This window comes from Scyliorhinus canicula, chromosome 12, assembly GCF_902713615.1.
Source record: "Scyliorhinus canicula chromosome 12, sScyCan1.1, whole genome shotgun sequence".
NCBI lineage: Eukaryota > Metazoa > Chordata > Chondrichthyes > Carcharhiniformes > Scyliorhinidae > Scyliorhinus > Scyliorhinus canicula.
The window spans coordinates 154,141,509-154,161,538 of NC_052157.1; the positions used below are offsets into that span (position 1 = coordinate 154,141,509).

The window sequence follows — 20,030 nt, forward strand, 5'->3', positions numbered from 1 at the left end:
TACCATTTCCACGGCATAGCTGTAGATCAACTTTTCTGCAGTAACACTGTTGATTTCATCCACAAATCTCTGTTTATCGGAGAAGAAGCGATTCAGTTTCTCAGTGAGTTTCTTGCAGAAGGAGATGCAACACTTGTAGCGATCATTCAAGTTTTTAACAACTGTAAGAGAGAAGCGAGGAGGATTATCAGGTCATCCCCGGTACCTATGCGTCCGATTCTGAACTTCAAACTCATTTTATATTTTATAATGGGACACAAAAGACTGGAAAGAATGGCTGCCCCAGGGTCAACCCAGTTCCTTTATGGATTGGAATCATCCTCCATCTCAAGGGGGAACAAAGAGCATCCCAGGTTGATGTTAAACAAGATCCTTCCCTGAAACCAATCCAAAAAGGTATCAGATTGAAAGCATCATTCAAAAACAAAAACAGTCAAATCCGCAGACGTGCTACCCCCACAATGCACATGTAATCAACATGAACACCACCCTCTTGTTCTAATGACTTTGAACTGGAGAAAGGTCATATGATGAGACAGTTGTGTTTTTATCTGCATTTAAAACTTAGATTCAATTTTTTTGTGCGCAGTTCCACCAAAAAGACATCAGAAGCACCAGCGTACAGGCGGCACGGTGGCGCAGTGAAACCATCCAAGAAACCACAAGTCTCCACTTGGGAAACCGGAAATCGCAAATCAGAGACTGAGACAATTCCTTCTCGGTGGTAGAGGAAGGTGCTGTTAAGGTTTGGTGAGTTCCTGCAATGCATCCTGTTGATGGCACACACACAGCTGCCACTGTGTGCCAGTTGTGGAGGAAGTGAATGTTTAAGGCAATGGATGGGGTGCCGATCAAGCGGGCTGCTTTGTCCTGGATGGTGTCACGTTTCTTGGAGTGTTGCTGGAACTGCACTCACCCAGGCAAGTGGAGAGTATTCCATCAGACTCCGGATTTGTGCCTTGTAACTGTAGCCAACAGAGACACTTCCTCAATTGTGATACTTTAGGCTGACTGTATTAATGCGTGTACAAATATCTGCACCATTAATAGGTGATGAACTGCTGTAGCTATAAGGTTTCAGTTGATCGTGCACACAAAAATTGACCTTGTGTAAAAATGACAATATGTTTTGCTGCATCTCTCTTTTTGCAGCAAGGAGTGCATTGGGAATTAACATTTTTTCTGCATCAATTACAATTGCAAACCCTGCAAGGTCAGATGAAACACAGGGGACTGAATACAGAGCTTGTACAATGCTACAAACTCTGAATGCCGCAAATAGCATTCAAATAAACAGGCTATTAAATGTGGATATGACATGACAACTGGTCTGAAGGATAAGTATCGAATTGTACAGCAACAAGATAGAATGTAAATTAAAAGGGCTCTCCCTTCCCAAATACATTAGATGAGTGAGCTGGAACTTGCCACCATTTCCACTCTTCAATTTAACTTTGCACTCACTTAAGCTTGCAGGTTAATCCACTAAATATGTTTCTCCCCTTTCAACTTTAAAATAAACACGTCACTGGTCTAATGCCCTTGGAGTCTTTACATTTGCATGGAAAAAGGCTTTGGTACCTTGCTTAACTGCTGTGGATGGGTTCAGCTTGCCCGACTTAACCTGGTCTTTTGCAAGATGCAAAGAGGATGCTAAGAGCTGCGCTCCTTTCATGTACAACACAAGCTGCTCCACTTGTCTGTAAAATAAACATCGGGTTAAGCATTCCATCAAACGTCAGTCAGCCAACAAATACCTGAAACATCCCGGGCGGGATTCTCCCCTACCCGGCGGGGCGGGGGGTCCCGGCGGGATGGAGTGACGTGAACCACTCCGGTGTCGGGCCGCCCCAAAGGTGCGGAGGGGCCAAGCCCTAACCTTGAGGGGTTAGGCCCGCGCCGGAGTGGTTAGCACCCCGCCGGCCAGCAGGAACGGCCTTTGGCGCCACACCAGCCGGGGCCGAAGGGACTTAGCCGGCCGTGGAAGTCCGCGCATGCGTCGGAGCGTCAGCGGCTGCTGACGTCATCCCCGTGCATGCGCAGGGGAGGGGGTCACTTCCACGTCTGCCATCGTGAAGACTATGGCGAACGCGAAAGGAAAAGAGTGCCCCCACGGCACAGGCCCGCCCGCTGATCGGTGGGCCCCGATCGCGGGCCAGGCCACTGTGGGGGCAGCCCGGAGCCCGCCCGCGTCGCCTGGTCCCGCCGGTAAGGTAGGTGGTTTGATTCACGCTGGCGGGACCGGCATGACAGCGGCGGGACTTCGGCCCATCGCGGGCCGGAGGGTCTCGCTGACAGGCACGGCGCGATTCCCGCCCCCGCCGAATCTCTGGTGCCGGAGACTTCGGGAGACGGCGGGTGCGGGATTCACGCCGGCCCCTGGCGATTCTCCGACCCGGCGGGGGGTTGAAGAATCGCCCTCCATGTCCCACTGTTCAGGAAGAAAAGGCGGTCTGTGCAAAGCACAGTGTTCAGAGAGGACAAAGCCTTGATCATCATTCATACTTCAGTTGCCCATTAAGGATACATTTTGTTCCTCGCATGCAGCATATTGCTGTAAGCTACCTTGCTTCTCAATCATAGAGCAGCCAAAGGCAGACATTTTCCACTCTGGCAGGAAAGAAAACTCGGGGGATTTTGTTTTCTCAAGATACTCCTTCGAAACATCTAGCAACTAATCAGAGTGGCAGTATCCTGGGAGCATCTGGCTAGGGGCTTTTCACAGTAACTTCATTGCAGTGTTAATGTAAGCCTACTTGCGACAATAAAGATGATTATTATTAGCTGGTGCTGGAGAATGGAAAGCTTAAACATGCATGTACGTTTTGGGTGGGGGGTGGCGGGCCTGGGTACGATACTCTTTTGGATTGGTGCAGACTCGATGGGCCAAAGGGGCTGGTTTAGCACAGTGGGCTAAACAGCTGGCGTGTAATGCAGAACAATGTCAGCAGCGCGGGTTCAATTCCCGTACCAGCCTCCCTGAACAGGAGCCAGAATGTGGCAACTAGGGGTTTTTCACAGTAACTTCATTGAAGCCTACTTGTGACAATAAGCAATTATTATTAAATGGTCTCCTTCTGCACTATAGGGATCCATGTATATGTAACTATTAACATTTTTTGGAGGAGGGAAACGATTGGATTGTTCCAAATCACTCAAAATTTACCTATCACCACCGGACAGGAATCACAACTTTATTCACCACTGCCAGCCCATGAACAGATCAGCAATAAATGCCAGGAGGATCACCAGAATTGTGTTTTACTTGTCACTCAACAGCAGCGCCACAAAAATGGAGTTTACATAGTACAACACACAAGAGAGAGCTGCAGTCACCTATAGGAATTTAAAGAGCTGCTTTGTGCTCTATTGCTATCAGAAGGTACAAAATCATGCAAGCGATTCAGTGATACTTGATGCTACTTCCAAAACGCAACACAAAGAAAGACACTTAGAGCAGCTAGTGGAGTGCCTTTAAACAAAATAAATTCTGAATAATAAGTTTTGATTGACAGGATGTCTAGGTTTTTTGCCGTGCCACATAGCAGTTTGGTGACCGTCAACCCCCCCTCAAAAAATCCCACTTGTACAAAAAAGGTAAATGACTGCAAGTACTACTAACCCCCACTCCTTGCTGAGACGACTGATCTGGTCCACCACTACACTCTCCTGGATTTGGTAGAGGGAAGCGGCAGATGTTCCCAGGTCCAAAGTGCCTCCTTTCATCACTGCAATGTCCATAATGCATTCTGCAAACGTCAGCATTGTATTCAGGTGGCGCAAGGTATCCGTATGCTCTCTCTGCAATCGACAGGCAGAAGGAAAAGTTAACTCTGTTTCTGAATTTTTATTTTTAAAACAAACTCAAGCCATACTGTAGTTCAGCCAACTGAAACCCATCAATTTCACTTCAATAAGTCATCGAGTAAAAGCCATTAAGTCCTAATTTTAAGTTACTTCTTCTCAAGCTCTCTGACCCAAGGCAGGTCCTTAGTGATTAGTTGCCAAACAAACCATGGCAAAATGTCATGATTTATTAACTCCAGATATGGAGAGGAGGCAAAAGGTCTGAAAACACAGTGCGCAGCACCCCTGCCTCTGAGCCAGATTCAAGTCCCATCCCAGGACTTGATGGCCACACACAGTGTACTCGTATCAGGGCCACAGTATTGATTATCAACCTGCAATCCTCCGAATACACGGACGGTAGAGATAAGGATTTTAAAAGGAAAGGCAAGATGATTTTATTTGATTTGTTGTTGTCACATGTATTAGCATACAGTGAAAAGTACTGTTTCTTGCATGCTATACAGACAGCGTATACCGTACATAGGGAAGGAAGGAGAGACTGCAGACTTGCCCTAGCAGTTTAGCCAGGGGAAGTGGGGCAAAGTATAGCCAAAGGGATCAATAAAATAATATCTGGTCACCCAGAATAATATATGCGCTTTACATTTGAAGCTTGATAAACGTTGGCAACAAGGATACTAATACAATTCAATACTTCTGAAACTGTCAGGTCTATAACAAACCGGGAAAGAAAATAATGATTTTACATCAAGGCCTTTTCACTGACTTCACAAATCAAGACCAAATACCAGTGGCAGGCAGCAGGGCCGATGAAGAGTATCGTGTGCCATGATAAGGAGGTTCCAGCCCCTAACATCGGAGCTGTTTCTTTGTTTACATCTCAGTTGTTCTCTTTCAACCCCCCACAGAAGTGATGCAACAGCAGCTGACGGTGCCAAACGCACACATTCATAAAGTGTCACATGATGAGCAGGCTCAAACAAAGTTCAGCAGGGGACTGGAGAACAGATTTGTTGTTTCTGGTAAACAAACTACTCAAGTCTCTCAAGCATTTAATAGTTACACAGCCATGTCAAGTTATTATCTGCTTTAACAACCGCTGTTACACAACACAAAACCTTCCACCCCACTCAAAAAAAACTTTTCCGTCAGCTACAGATAAAAAAAGACTGAAAAGCCACAAAACACTCCAGAAAGCAACAGTCTGCTGCACTGTCTCCTTCCTTCCTCCTGCTAGCAACGCGCACTCTTTCAAAGAGTACAACTATAAATAAGACTCGGGCCGTTTCCTGTTATGGTGCGTAGGAAAATAACAGCGAGCGAAACAGGCTTTGTAACTGCTGCAGCCCTTCTCAGGCGCCAATGAGACAAAAGGCTGAAAAGCCTTGTGTTTGTCTGACAGCTGCAAACCACAACAAATGGGAATCATTGAAAGATGTCACACTGATTGGGAAATTCAGACAGCAAACATCCATCGACACTTTGAGGCTCATAATTGTGCACCCGGGTTCCACAGTAGATATTCCTCAGTATCGAAGCAGCACTGTTGCGTACAGTCTTTCCAGGTATGGCGCGATGGGGTAAACAGGATATCATTGCATTTGGCGGTGTACAGGCACAAAACAGCTGTGATGTCTTTGCTGAGCCTCTGAAGGCAGTAACATCTCGGGTTATCATTCCACTCCTGCCATCAACAGCAGATTCAGGAATCTTTCCCACCTTCACAGGGGCAAAGCACAACTGCCTAGGCAAGAACCAACAAAAGTTTTTCTACTCGCTGTTCTGCATACCATTGGCAACCTTTAAAACTGACTATAAACTACACACAGTGATGGTCCAATTGTAGAATTCATATCTCCCCAATATTAGCCAATCCATAGCATAAAGAATAATCAACAGGCATTATGGGTGGTTTATATAGAATATATTGGGCGGCACAATGGTTAACACTGCTACCTCAGACCGACAGAGACCGGGTTCAATTCAGACCTCGGCTGACTGTCTGCGTGGAGCTTGCATGTTCGCCCCGTGTCTGCGTGGGTTTCCTTCGGGTTCCTCCCAAAGATTAAAAAAAAAAAATTTAGATTACCCAATTATTTTTTCCAATTAAGGGGCAATTTAGCGTGGCCAATCCATCTACTCTGCACATTTTTGGGTTGCGGGGGCGAAACCCACGCAGACACGGGGAGAATGTGCAAACTCCACACGGACAGTGACCAAGAGCCGGGATCGAACCTGGGACCTCAGCGCCATGAGGCTGGGTTCCTCCCAAAGATGTGCAGTTTAGGTGGATTGGCCATGTTAAATGTGCACAGAACTGTTATATGAAGCAGTTCTATAACTAGAGAGAGGCCAAAGAACAAAGCAAGCAGCAGAATTTGTGGTGTTTAAGCAATATAGAATTAAACGTGGATCATGCTACATGGCAGCACGGTAGCATTGTGGATAGCACAATCGCTTCACAGCTCCAGGGTCCCAGGTTCGATTCCGGATTGGGTTACTGTCTGTGCGGAGTCTGCACATCCTCCATGTGTGTGCGTGGGTTTCCTCCGGGTGCTCCGGTTTCCTCCCACAGTCACAAAGATGTGCAGGTTAGGTTGATTGGCCATGATAAATTGCCCTTAGTGTCCAAAATTGCCCTTAGTGTTGGGTGGGGTTGCTGGGTTATGGGGATAGGGTGGAGGTGTTGACCTTGGGTAGGGTGCTCTTTCCATGAGCCGGTGCAGACTTGATGGGCCGAATGGCCTCCTTCTACACTGTAAATTCTATGATTCAGTTCAAGCATTTTTCAGGATGACAGGGTTTTGCTGGTACCATTAAAACTTTCCTTCGTCAACACTGCCCTGCACCCTAGGGCTTTGAAAGGCTGTCCAAGGATGATAGGAAACCAGGCTTGAATTCCAGAGATGCAAGCATTGATAATGTACTAAAATTAAATTTGCGATCACGGACATATGCAGATTTGCCCCTCAAGAGATCAATTAGGTGAGACAGTAAGGCAAGTGGTAGGTACGATGTCTGTGGAGGGATTCAAACTGATGGTCAAATTCTGGTTCCATGCTTTCTTACATTCTAAAATTCAATACCAAGCTATATTTATTTTTATCGAAAGATTAATTTAGTAGTTCAGGAAGCTTTGAAAAACTGGACAGTCCTTTCTTCATGAATTTTAAGGCTCACTATTTGTAACTTTCTTCTTGCAGAATATCTCATTGCATTTTTCACTGTAAAGTTGAATTGAATGTATCATCTTTTCTTGGATTCCATTATTGGGCAGGGACTGAAAGTGCACTGGTGTTTAATATGAATCTATATATTGAGGGAATGAATCTATATATTGAGGGAGTACATGCGTGAGTTTACAGTTTGGTGGCCCAGGGTTACCATTCATTGGAGTAAGTGGAAGACATTTATAATGAATGGCGGAGCGGGCTCGAAGGGCCGAATGGCCCCCTCCTGCTTCTATTTTCTATGTTGATTCAAACCGTTACGAGAACTCACCTCCATTAATGTCTCTTCTGGCAGTTCAGGAGCTTCAAATGTGATAAATCCTTCTAAGCTGGGAGGCGAGGTACCAAAGGTCATGTACTTCAAACTTGAAGGGCCCTCTGCTCCAGGAGGCGAGGTGCCCATGTAAGCACCTGGCGGAGATCCCATGCAAATCCGTCCACTATTAGAGCAGAGAGATCCGAGAGGGCTGTTTGAGCCAACTGTAAAGAAAAAGGCATTTACTCATGGTGATGGAATAGCTGGAATCATAACTGTTACAAAATTATGTAACCTCCAAAATAAGGAGAATTTCAGGTCCTTAAATTAGTTAAAAAAAAAAATTATTCTGCTGCATTAATGTTGTTTTAAAATACATCATAAAATCAGAACCATTTTTCAATTTGCATTGTGATAGTGTTGATGGCATGAAATAAGAATCAATAAACCGCTTTGGGTAATGTCTCATGGATAACCACAACTTTGAAGTTAACTCTCCTTCCCCCAAACCAGCTGACCACCTTCCCCAAGTAACCTGTGACTCAATGCGAAGGCTACAGGCCGACTAAAGTCATATATAATTTTAATTTCGTCAGCAGTCAAGTCTTACCTGACATTGTCCTTGTTCTGGTGACCATGTGACTGCTATAGGGAGGGGTGACACTACTTGGTGGTGAACCTACAGTGAACACCACAGGCCTTGGGCTCACTCCTATCACCATGGCAGGGGAACCCACTGTCAAACCAGAAGCACCTGCTGGAGCTGGGCAGAAAGAAAAATAAATCATGCAAACAGGAAGAAATAGTGCAAAATGTGCAGACTGCAAAACAGCACCTCAATAGGACAGACAAAAACCACAGAATTTGCGAACACTTTATGCACTATTTCAACTCTGTACTAAATTAAAATATATGAGCTGGCGGGTTTTGAGCAGCGTGCTCGCACTGCTGTGGTGTGCTGTATAATGGTAGGGGGCAAGTGCATCTCAACCCTTTCCCACAGCTAGGCCATCAGGGAGAGGTGACAATCAGAGGCAAGACATCGTGGAAGGAGGAAAAGAAAACCCATTTCAATGAAGCTGCTGCAGTGCACCTCAGTCATGGAATACTGCCTTCACAATGCCCTTTCCTTCTGGATTAAATTCATACACTGGTGCTGGGAGCATTCATCAGAATACAAAGTGGAGGTCGAATACTGTCATTCTGAGCATCAGATAAATGCAATAATACAGGTTTAACTAATTCAATTCAGAATGTAGAAATGTTTTTACTCCTCCATCTCTTACTTTGTCTCACTGCCTTCCTCTCCATCAGGAGTTAACTTGTACTGGGAGGTCTTCACTCCTCCATTATCTTGCTCATTTGTCATCCTTACACCTATTTGTGAGACTGGACAGAGAATCCTCACTGGCAAATTACTGTGGGTGCGAAACCACAGCTGAGCCTGAAGATGTTCTCGGCCAGCATCTCCAGTTAGCTCGCCACCAACACAACAGGTACGGTTTAATGGCCACGGAAAAGCAGCGCTCCGCGGTGCAACGTGGCTGATAAAAGCCGAGAGACACCGCTCCCGAGATTTACCTGGCTCACAATGCCTCGTGAAGTCTAAATCAATCTCTCAAGACGTTGCAATGTGAATCCTGCCCATTGTGGGCGAAATCACTTTTCAGCAAATCTGCATATTAAAGCGGGACAGCTAGCCTCACTGAAATGTACAGATTCCTGAGTTACCCGAGACATGGAATCAATCTCCCTCGCCTCGGAGACCTCAGGCATGCGCCATTCAGCACTGGTCACCACAAATGGGGACCAGAAGGAATGGCATTTTGGAGGGGATTGGGGCCCCCAGGAGCATGCCCTTTGGGCAAGGTGGTGCCCTGGCACTGCCAGGGTAACAAGCTGGCATTTTTTCGATCGAGTGCATTGTGCGTTGGGGCCGAGGATTGTTTCGGGATGCCATTTAAAAACGGTGTCCTGATCTCTTGCTGCAATGTTCCAGCGAGCGGAGCTCCTGTGTACAAAACAGGCTGTGTGCGATCTCTGTCACGCGTTTCCCATTGAGGGCCCTTATCAGACGCGGGTCACGTTTTATAGCCTTGCGTTTCTCGGCACTGCGAGTGCTGTGAAACACACGGCTAAACGTGCTCGCTATGGGACTTGTTCTCATTTAGTTAAATCCCACCCGTTTTTTTCATTTAATCTTTGAAAAACCGGCAGCAGAAAAATGGAGAAAAGCGAATCCAAGGTTTGAACAGGCAGTTCCAGGGTGGCATCATTGGGAAAATGGAAATGGCCACTCGGTTGCCCTTTACATGGAGAATGTTGCCACGCATACAGAGATGAAAAGGGCTTAAAAACAAATGAGAAAATTGATGGCAAAGCTTTTGTGTCGGTTTTGATCTAGTTTTCAGTAGAGCAGATACAGTATAATAAAATGGATACTGGGTGCCAAATACAAAATAGAAGTAATTAGCATGTGAACAGAACTGAAGAGATGTCCTCATAATGATATTGACATGCAACCAGCAATTTCCTTTACCTGTGTCCATTGGCCGTTCAGCATTGAGACTATCTGTGCTCCCTTGATAGGTCTGTCCTCCAAACGTGGTCTTTATCACCTGATCTGATAACTTTCCTGTACTTACAGATCTATAAAAAGATTTAAAACTTATTTAGTATGCATAACAACGGTCTTTAAAAAAAAAAAATATATATATATATATATATATATATATAGTTACCAAAGCCATTACAAATGCATACACGTCAAAATAGTGTTTCTTTTTGTACATTTTACAGAAAGGAAAATCTTGCATTTGTATAGCACCTTTCACAACCTCAATGTCCCAAAGTGCTTTCCAGACAATGAAGCATGACTGTAACGTAGGAAATGGTAATTTGGAAGTCAATCTACGCACAGCAAAGTTCCACAAGCAGTCATACGACAAGATGCACTGTTTTACTGATGGTGGTTGAAGGATAAACATTGCCCAGGTCACCGGGCAGAATTCCTTCGCTCTTGCTTGAATTATGCCATGGGTTTGTTGACATTGACCCAAGAGCAGATACAGCCTCAGGTTTACAACTCATCTGAAAGCTGTCACCTTTCGGAGTGCAGCACTCCCTCAGTGTTGTCTTTGAATTTGGAATCAGGAGTGTGAGCTCTATGCCAAGGCTGATACTATAATTAAAGTGAAGGATACAGCAATGCCATGTGGTAGCTATATTGCCATTATGCACTCTTCAGTTAGATATAGCCCATCCCAAACATTATTTATTTTATTAAATTTTAGAGTACCCAATTCTTCCCCCCCCACCCTCCCCTCAGTTCAGGGGCAATTTAACGTGGCCAATCCACCTACCCGGCACATCTATTGGGTTGTGGGGGTTGAGGTCCATGCAAACACGGGGAGAATGCACAAACCCCACATGGACCGGGCAGAATTCCTTCGCTCTTGCTTGAATTATGCCATGGGTTTGTTGACATTGACCCAAGAGCAGATACAGCCTCAGGTTTACAACTCATCTGAAAGCTGTCACCTTTCGGAGTGCAGCACTCCCTCAGTGTTGTCTTTGAATTTGGAATCAGGAGTGTGAGCTCTATGCCAAGGCTGATACCATAATTAAAGTGAAGGATACAGCAATGCCATGTGGTAGCTATATTGCCATTATGCACTCTTCAGTTAGATATAGCCCATCCCAAACATTATTTATTTTATTAAATTTTAGAGTACCCAATTCTTCCCCCCCCACCCTCCCCTCAGTTCAGGGGCAATTTAACGTGGCCAATCCACCTACCCGGCACATCTATTGGGTTGTGGGGGTTGAGGTCCATGCAAACACGGGGAGAATGCACAAACCCCACATGGACCGGGCAGAATTCCTTCGCTCTTGCTTGAATTATGCCATGGGTTTGTTGACATTGACCCAAGAGCAGATACAGCCTCAGGTTTACAACTCATCTGAAAGCTGTCACCTTTCGGAGTGCAGCACTCCCTCAGTGTTGTCTTTGAATTTGGAATCAGGAGTGTGAGCTCTATGCCAAGGCTGATACCATAATTAAAGTGAAGGATACAGCAATGCCATGTGGTAGCTATATTGCCATTATGCACTCTTCAGTTAGATATAGCCCATCCCAAACATTATTTATTTTATTAAATTTTAGAGTACCCAATTCTTCCCCCCCCCCCCCCCTCCCCTCAGTTCAGGGGCAATTTAACGTGGCCAATCCACCTACCCGGCACATCTATTGGGTTGTGGGGGTTGAGGTCCATGCAAACACGGGGAGAATGCACAAACCCCACATGGACGGTGACCGGGGCCGGGTCTTCGGCACCATGAGGCAGCAGTGCTAACCACTGCGCACCGTGCGCCCATCAGCCCAGATAGAAAGCTCACTCGGATCTGTGCTAACAAGAAATGCAAATGATCCCAGCCAACAGCCAGTCGCTCAAAGCAACTTATCTTTTTGCACAGGAAACATATCCATTTTTGTTAATACAATACAAGTCAAGTACTATTCCGGATCGCAGATATATCAAAGAACAAAGTAAATGGTACCTGCCAAAAGTAGTTTTATTCTCCTCAGAAGCTGCACACTTGGCATTTGTTTGCGGATAATGATAGGTGCAGAATTCCCTCGCGTCCATCATGGCTTTGGACTGCATTGGTGGACTCTCGGTTAGCCCTTGCTGCACAGCCAAGGCAAGCAGATTGGAAGATGCTTGTGTTTTAGGCAGCTTGAGAGGAGCACTGGTCTATGGTAACACAAACATACCAAACTTTAATTCATATGAAGAGCAATAAGTCCAGGAATATTTCTATTCTATGGAACTAGTATTATCACCACATATTTGCATACCTTTGTTGGTGATCCAATGATGGTGGGCAACGGAGTTTTATGCAGCCAGTCGGAACTCCGTGGAGATGTTCCCATGTGCTTTGTGGGGGAAGTTCCAAGGCTGACTGGTCTGCTAGGCTGTGGAGAATGGCTACACCCATATCCTGCTGATGGAGGACAGACTGGATCAGAGTGCTGCTTGCGTAGTTTCTGCTTGCTCTGGTAGATGTCGGTAAGAGTTGGGGCACTCTGGAGTCTGGCACCCAATAAGTGAGACTGAGGAGAAGGTGAACCTGGAAACAGTAATATTCTGGCGTTAGTCTCAAAACATTGAGGGAACGAAATATCAACACAAATTTTATTGACAAAGCATTGGAAAAACTTCAAACCAATTCCTTCCTTTGAATCCAAAGGAATTCATAATCATTAGTCAAAATTTTACACTGAGCTATATATGGAAATATTAGGAAATCAGGTAAGAATGTATGAACATAGCAGTAAACCATTCAGCCCATCTCGCACTGTTGCTTCACAGCGCCAGGGTCCCAGGTTCGATTCCCGGCTTGGGAATTCTTGTGTGTGTGGAGTCTGCACGTTCTCCCCGTGTCTGCGTGGGTTTCCTCCGGGTGCTCCGGATTCCTCCCACAAGTCCCGAAAGACGTGCTGTTAGATGAATTGGAAATTCTGAATTCTCCCTCCATGTACCCAGCAGGTGTCGGAGTGTGGCGACTGGGGGATTTTCACAGTAACTTCATTACATTGTTAATGTCAGCCTACTTGTGACAATAAAGATTATTATTGTAATTATAATACAGGAGGTGAGAGAGGTGGAGAATCTGAAGGAAGGAATTCCCCCGCAACCAAAACAGCTGAATGTAATTGAAATTTATAATGGAAATCAAAGGAAGTGTGCGCAGATATTTGCCTTATCTGCCTTTATACTGAACTACTTTCAGTTACATTTTGTCACATTTCCCCGATGGTTTATAATAAGCTTTGCCTATATAAACTTGTCGTGCTGCACTCTGGCTTTGCATCTCGTCTGTAAAAATTCAGGACCTCCCACTTCCATCTCGTTTTTGAATTTCATCCCTAAAGCAAGTAGTCAGCAACACATGGGGACAAAAACTTGCTTCAATATCCTTTTTACTTGATAACTCCCTGGGACAATAGGTATGTGAGACTTTGGCTCCTGCTCTCTATAATGCTTACCTGATGGGGTCCTGGACCTTGACTCGTGGCCCTGAGGCAAACCACAGCAGCAATGACCAAGTTGTTCGGGGATAGTCCCAACTGCAGAAACATGAAATAGTTGGTAATTTGTTGCCAGACAAATTCAAAGTCAATTAATTCATTTTACCATCACTGCAGTTCCACCAAGTTTACTTGTGAAAACTAACAGCAAAAGCTTTCATAAATATATCGCCAATGATAAACGTGGATAAAATAGAGACTTATGAAAGCAATACTATAACGGAAAACATAAAAAATGGTGGACTTGTTATTTTGGTACTTTGTATCATTTTCACAATGAAGAAAACGACAAAATATCACCGATAAAAAGAAAATTTTCTAATAAGTCAAGGAGCCAAATTTAATGGACTTATAGTTCAATTTTAAATGGCAACGGAGAAAATGGGACATCTCCAATACCTGTCTGTTTCCATCCCATGGTATTAAAAGAAATGTGCTGAAATTGTGATAATCAAAACTCCCAAATTTCAACACTTCTGCCATGCTACAATTGTATGTACAGTGCTTCGGTGAGATGACACCTGGAATGCTGTGTGCAGTTTTGGTCTCCACATTTCAGGAGAAATATAATGGACGCAGCACAGTAAAGGTTCACGAGGCTCGTTCCTGCAATAAGGGGTCTGCCTTGTGAGAGGCGGACTAAATTGGGCCCACACTGTGTATTTTCGAAGTATTAAAGTTAATTTAATTGAAAGGCATAAGATTTTGAAGGGAATCAACAGGGTAGACAGAAGATTGTTTCCCTTGGCTGGGAAATCTGGAACACCAGGACACAGAGGCCAAACATTTCAGACTGAGATGAAAGGAAATTTCTCCCTTAAAAGGGGGAAGGGGGGCTCCTCCAGAGATATGCGGATGCTGCATTGTTGAGTGCTTTAAAGGCTGTGACAGACACATTTTTAGCCTCTCAAGGAATGAAGGGATGGGAGAAGCTGGCAGGAAAGTGGAGTAAGGTCAAAGATCACCATCGAATAGTGGAGGAGGCTCAAGGGGCCTTCGGTCTTCTTCTATTTCTTATGCTCTTAAGACTGGAAAATTTCAAATGTCATTAATTACTTCAGCAGAACCAGACAACTACAAATGTTAATTTAAACTGGTGCATTGAAGTCACTGGAATTGATCATAGGCAATGACTGAGAACTTGAACAGGAATCACTTGATCAAAGAGAATCAGCATGGATTTGTGATGGATAGATCACGTTTGAGAAATCGCAAAGCACTTCCTCGCGCAACTAAACCGTTACCCGAGAGGCTGTCAAAACTGAGTCGACTGAAACCTTGAAGACCAAGATCAACAGATTTTTGTGAGGTAATGCTATCGAGGGAGATGGAGCAAAGGCAGGCCAGTTCATTTGAGGTACAGCTCCATCATTATCGAAAAGAAGGTCAAACAGGATTGAGGAGCAGAAAAGATTACTCCTAGTTCAATGATTCGCGATGGGAGGTGCTAATGCAGAGCAAGTGTTGCCTTTCATGCAATTTGTGCTGCAATTTATATGCAAAAAAAACTGGGGGAAAACTATGAATTAATTCCATTTGCATACCTAGAGGTGAAGGAGAGTAAGGCCGGGAGGATCCAGTGGAGAGTCTGCGGCCTGGATTTTGTGGTGCATCTGCTGCAACTGGCGACCCAGATGCTGGCTTCACAAAACCTACTGGGCTCGTGTTCGATCTCTTCACCATTCCAGATCTGAAAAGTTCACAAAAGAAACAATGGGCACAGAACAACTTGCATTTATATCGCACCTGCCGTTAAAACTCACAAGGGGCTTCAGAAGAGTGCAATAAAACAGAACTCAGCACCGAGTTCCACAAGGAGATATTAGGATAGCTGGCCAAAAGCATGGCCGGAGGTAGGTTTTAAGAAGCATCTTAAAGGGGGGAAGAAAAGTAGAGGGGTTTAGGGGGGAAAGCTCCGGAGCTTAGGGCCTAGACAGCTGAACACATGGTCACCAATGGCAGAGAAATTAAAATCAGGGATGTGCAAGAGGCTAGAGTAGGAGCAGCGCAGAAATTTCAAAAAGTTGGAAGAGGGTACAGACATAGGGAGTAGCAAGACCACGCAGGGATTTAAAAATGGGTGGGAATTTTAAAGGTAGTAACTATTCCTAAGGCAGTATTCCACACATGATCAAAGCCCACGGGTATCTCATTAGGCTGCCTGCTCTTTGAGCGCGAGTTCAGACATTACGCATCAACATCACAGTCCTTCCTTGTTGTTTGCAGAATTACAGTTTATAGCAAGAAATACTGGAGAGCAATGGAAGTCTGGGCTAATTTTCTACATCATAGCTATGGAGCACTGAGTTCACTGCCATTACAAGACAGATGCAATAACTTCCTGGAGAGTGGAGAAGACTATCTAACCCACCTGTCCAAGTGTTCCTTTGGTGCAACTCTAACAACTCTGAATCCTGTTTTGCTGTTAAAAAACCTCGCTCAACTCCTACTCAACATCAAATAATACTTTTTATCCCACCACTTACGCCACATGTTTCGCACTCTTTTATTTAAGGAAGTCTTTCCTTGCAATTATGTCCTCACTAATTAATGATAACAGATGACTTGTTCTATTTTCATCACACGTTTTAGCAGATTGTGGATTGGTTCTAGTTTGGACTTGTGATTTTATAAAACAAATCACCCATGAGACCGTCCTCCAGGTGGCATAACATACAAGCTCCATTGTTAAGGCCTTTCTAATCTTTAAGGTTTTCTGTTGCTGGGTGTAGGAGTGACTTTTCCCACAATGTTGACTCGTGGATACAATCCTGCCCCACGTGGTGGAGCATCCTCCTCAAATTTGGCTGCCCACAGAAATCCGTGATCCTCACCAACGGAACCACCACACCAGTACGTGCGCAAATTGGGGTCAAACAGGGCTGCGTCATCGCACCAATGCTCTTCGCCATCTTCCTCGCAGCAACACTCCAGCCCGCCACCCTGAAGCTGATAAGCAGGAAACTGTTCAATCTCCCCAAGCTTCCATGACAGAACCAAGACCATCTCAACTTCATTCATCAAACTGCAGTACGCAATGACACTGGTGCGTGCGCAGAGGCCGAGCTACAAACCACCGTCGACACATTCAGAGGCATATGAGAGAATGGGCCTCCGACTAAACAGCTGGAAAACAAAGATTCACTACCAACCGCTACAGCCACGCAAAAATGCCCCACGGCCATCAAGATCCATGATGAGCCCTTGGACAATGTGAATCAGGGAGCCTTCTCTCAGTGCGAGCAGACATTGATGACAAAATCCAGCATAATGCGCCAGTGCAATCTTCGGACTCCTGAGGAACACCTCAAACTCAGTACCAAGATCATGTTCGACAGAGCAGCCATGCCCTCGCCTTCCTCTTTGCATCAGAAACATGGACAATGGACAGAGATCCCTCAAATCCCTGGAGTGGTATCACCAATATCGCCTCTGCAAAATCAAAATCCACTGGCAAGATAGGCGTACCAATGTGAGCGTCCCCTCCCAGGCCAATGTCCCCAGTATCGAGGCACTGGTCACACTCAACCAGCTGCAACGGGCAGGCCACATTGCCTGACACAAGACTCCCGAAACAAGTGCTCGACTCCGAGCTCCGCAATGGCAAGCGATCACTCGGATGGCGGCCAAAATGTTGTGATATTTCAAGAAGGCATTAGATGTAGCTCTTGAGGCTAAAGGGATATGGAGGGGGGGGGGGAGAAAGTGGCAGGTTCAGGGAATTGAATTTGATGATCAGCCATGATCATAATGAATGATGGAACAGACTTGGAGGGCTGAATCGCCTCATCCTACTACTTCTATTTTCTATGTAAGTTTCTCTGTCCCTTTCAGAAAAAGACAAAAATGTTACAAAATAGTTCATCAGTGCTATCACCTGCCCTGCCTCCCATCCACTTACTTCTGGCTTGAAATCTTGTCTGCTTTCGGCAAATTCACACCCGTGCCTCATTTCCAGACTGTTACCCGAAGATCTCCCATTCATTCGGCTTTTTCAGTTGATAGCACAAGCTCTAGATAAGGAGCTTCAACACTAACGCAGTTTCAACTCAACATCAGGACCAGCAAGAACACAAAAAAGGACCAAGAGCAGAGTTCCGCATTTCCCCATATTACAAAAATCTGTGCATCAGTTTCAAATTCTTGTCCCCAGTTACACCGACACAAAAACAAAAGGCACCAAACATTACACAGATTCTCTAGTGCAAATGAATGCAAAAATCTCTCTCCGGCTACAGGAGCATTCGCTTAACCCAAGCATTCTGCTGCATATTGGACTCTTTCATTTATGATCCAGCATCAGTCGACGCATCAGCAAACAGCCCATCAAATGAAATAAAGCGTTAACATTTAGAGAATCTTATACCCGCGCCTCGTCTTGAAACTAGGACTGAAAATAGCTGGCAAACCTTCTCCACCTGACTGAAATTTGCCAAGAGTATCAAATCATGACAAAAGATTTTTAAGGATGCTAGGACAGAAACTGATTGAGAAGAATAAAATACGGTTACTTTTCTTACACCGCACCCACATCATAATAGAGGCAGCATTGAAAATGACACCTGCAGCACTGCGTCTGGTACAAGGTTGGTGGAAATCTAGAAATTTTTTAAATTACTGATAAGAAATTTGGAAAATAAGATATCACACCATTGTGAAAATGTGGTCATATTCTTTAAACAGTTAAAATTCTTACAAGCATAGTAGCATTGCATACTAAAGCACACAGAATACAAATAAATAACGTACCTGGGTGATCCATAGGGATTAGTGTTATGGCTGGAAGTGACATGTAGGTTCTGCTCAATCCGCTGGTAGTTTCGAATCTGTGTAGGGACTGGAATCGGAGCTGACTCAGTCCGGGGAGACACTGGAGGTGGACACTGCCTGAAGTCAAAACACACAACAGCTGGCCATGAGGCAGGAGTTACAGCTCCTCGACGTATCTGCACCATTATCTGGCTATTAAAATAGGAGGTATTTAAAAATATCTTGAGCAGCTGCTATGCGATACCCGCCTGGCTAGCAGGAGTGAGCAACAGCTAGGGTTCTCTCTTGTAAACAATGCCCCGTTTTAAGTATGACAACCGATTGCACAAAACCTCCATGAACTTCCTTTCAACTTTGTCTGGGCAATCCAAGTCATGAGGTCCAACTTTAATGAAAGTGGTGGGCGTCAACTAGATAGGAAGCTCTGCCCTAAATCTGGAAAAAAAACATTGACACAACTCTGCCTTTTCTCTTCCCCCAGCCAGCTGCATCAGATTACATAAACCCTCGAAGTTCCAAGAAAACAAATACAGGGAATGTCACTGGGAACGCGGTGTTCCAAGGCAGTACCAAACGGTGTAACAGAATAAAAAGGTTGACGATCAACATCATAACGGAACTAAGTCATAAAGATAAAAGAAAACTGAAGCCAGTAACACAGTTCAAGGTAAATACGGTTTGCAGCAGGGGTATTTCTGAAAGGCAGCAGCTTATGTTGACAAACAGGTCGCAGACTGAATGTTGACGTTCTGTTCCTCATATTCAGTTTAACTTAATGACGTCTGCAAAAATACCCCTGCTACCTCATTTGCCTTCTGCTTGGCATGGAGATCTCCTTCTCAATTAACTTTTCAAGGACTTAATGAAAACACTAGCTGCAGCCAAAAGAACGTTGCTCAACGCAAAAAAAAAGTTGCTCAAGTTAACCCTTCCCTAGCCAAACAAAGACCTGACGAGATTATTTGCATACGCAGAGTGCAAATGATTAATGATTGCTTCAGATCATTCTAGGTTTGCACGAGTGCTGAACTTGTTGCATTTGAGTGCTACAGTGAGAGTTTGGTGACTGAGGGAGTATAAGGGTTCATTTTAATTTAAAGTCTAGTATTTCTTTTATTTAGTTAATTAACTTAAAAGTTGCTGTTTGGTCTATAAGGAGGTGAATTTTGAATCAGCTTTAAACAAGGTTCTACTTGTACTTACTTGCAGCTGGAGCTTGTTAATTAGTTAATTGGATTAGGCCAGTTTTCAGAGGCTAGAATCACAGTATAAATAGGAGCTAGTTACAGTGCAGACTTTGTTTGCACTGAGTGCTGAGCTTGTTGCATTTGAGTGCTACAGTGAGAGTTTGGTGACTGAGGGAGTGCTGAGCTTGTTGCATTTGAGTGCTACAGTGAGAGTTTGGTGATTGAGGGAGTGCTGAGCTTGTTGCATTTGAGTGCTACAGTGACAGTTTGGTGATTGAGGGAGTTAGGTGAGGAGGGAGTACAGTGCTCCTTACATTTCATTTCCTATATTTATCAAAGAGCGTGAAGGGAGCCAGGAGTTTAGAGTACAGCTGACTGGAAGCAGAGTCGGAGGGCGGAGGTCCAGTTGGTCCACGAGGCAGCTAATTCTGTAAAGTAAGAGGGGATGGAGGCTAGGGCAGTTGCATGCTCCTCCTGTAGGATGTGGGTGGTGAGGGATACCACTGGTGTCCCCACTGACTATACCTGCGGGAAGTGCACCCAACTCCAGCTCCTCAGAGACCGTGTTAAGGAACTGGAGCTGGATGAACTTCGGATCATCCGGGAGGCAGAGGGGGTTATCGAGAAGAGTTACAGGGAGGTAGCCACACCCAAGGTACTGGACAAGAGTAGCTGGGTTACAG

General features: G+C 44.9%; 1 protein-coding gene across 3 annotated transcripts in view; it reads right to left on the reverse strand.

Moving 5' to 3' along the window:
• Positions 1 to 20,030, reverse strand: part of ulk2 (unc-51 like autophagy activating kinase 2) — a 127,709-nt gene that overhangs the window by 5,733 nt on the left and 101,946 nt on the right. For 2 of the 3 annotated variants that reach the window (XM_038814595.1, XM_038814594.1), the window contains 11 exons: positions 18,140 to 18,277; positions 14,935 to 15,080; positions 13,349 to 13,429; positions 12,158 to 12,429; positions 11,857 to 12,053; positions 9,836 to 9,945; positions 7,907 to 8,059; positions 7,312 to 7,520; positions 3,623 to 3,801; positions 1,582 to 1,700; positions 4 to 161 (listed from right to left, as the gene is read on the reverse strand). In XM_038814595.1, the coding sequence (XP_038670523.1) occupies positions 4 to 161; positions 1,582 to 1,700; positions 3,623 to 3,801; positions 7,312 to 7,520; positions 7,907 to 8,059; positions 9,836 to 9,945; positions 11,857 to 12,053; positions 12,158 to 12,429; positions 13,349 to 13,429; positions 14,935 to 15,080; positions 18,140 to 18,277 (1,762 nt within the window). The remainder of the gene's footprint in view (positions 1 to 3; positions 162 to 1,581; positions 1,701 to 3,622; positions 3,802 to 7,311; positions 7,521 to 7,906; positions 8,060 to 9,835; positions 9,946 to 11,856; positions 12,054 to 12,157; positions 12,430 to 13,348; positions 13,430 to 14,934; positions 15,081 to 18,139; positions 18,278 to 20,030) is intronic. The other variant, XM_038814596.1, reaches the window with a different exon arrangement.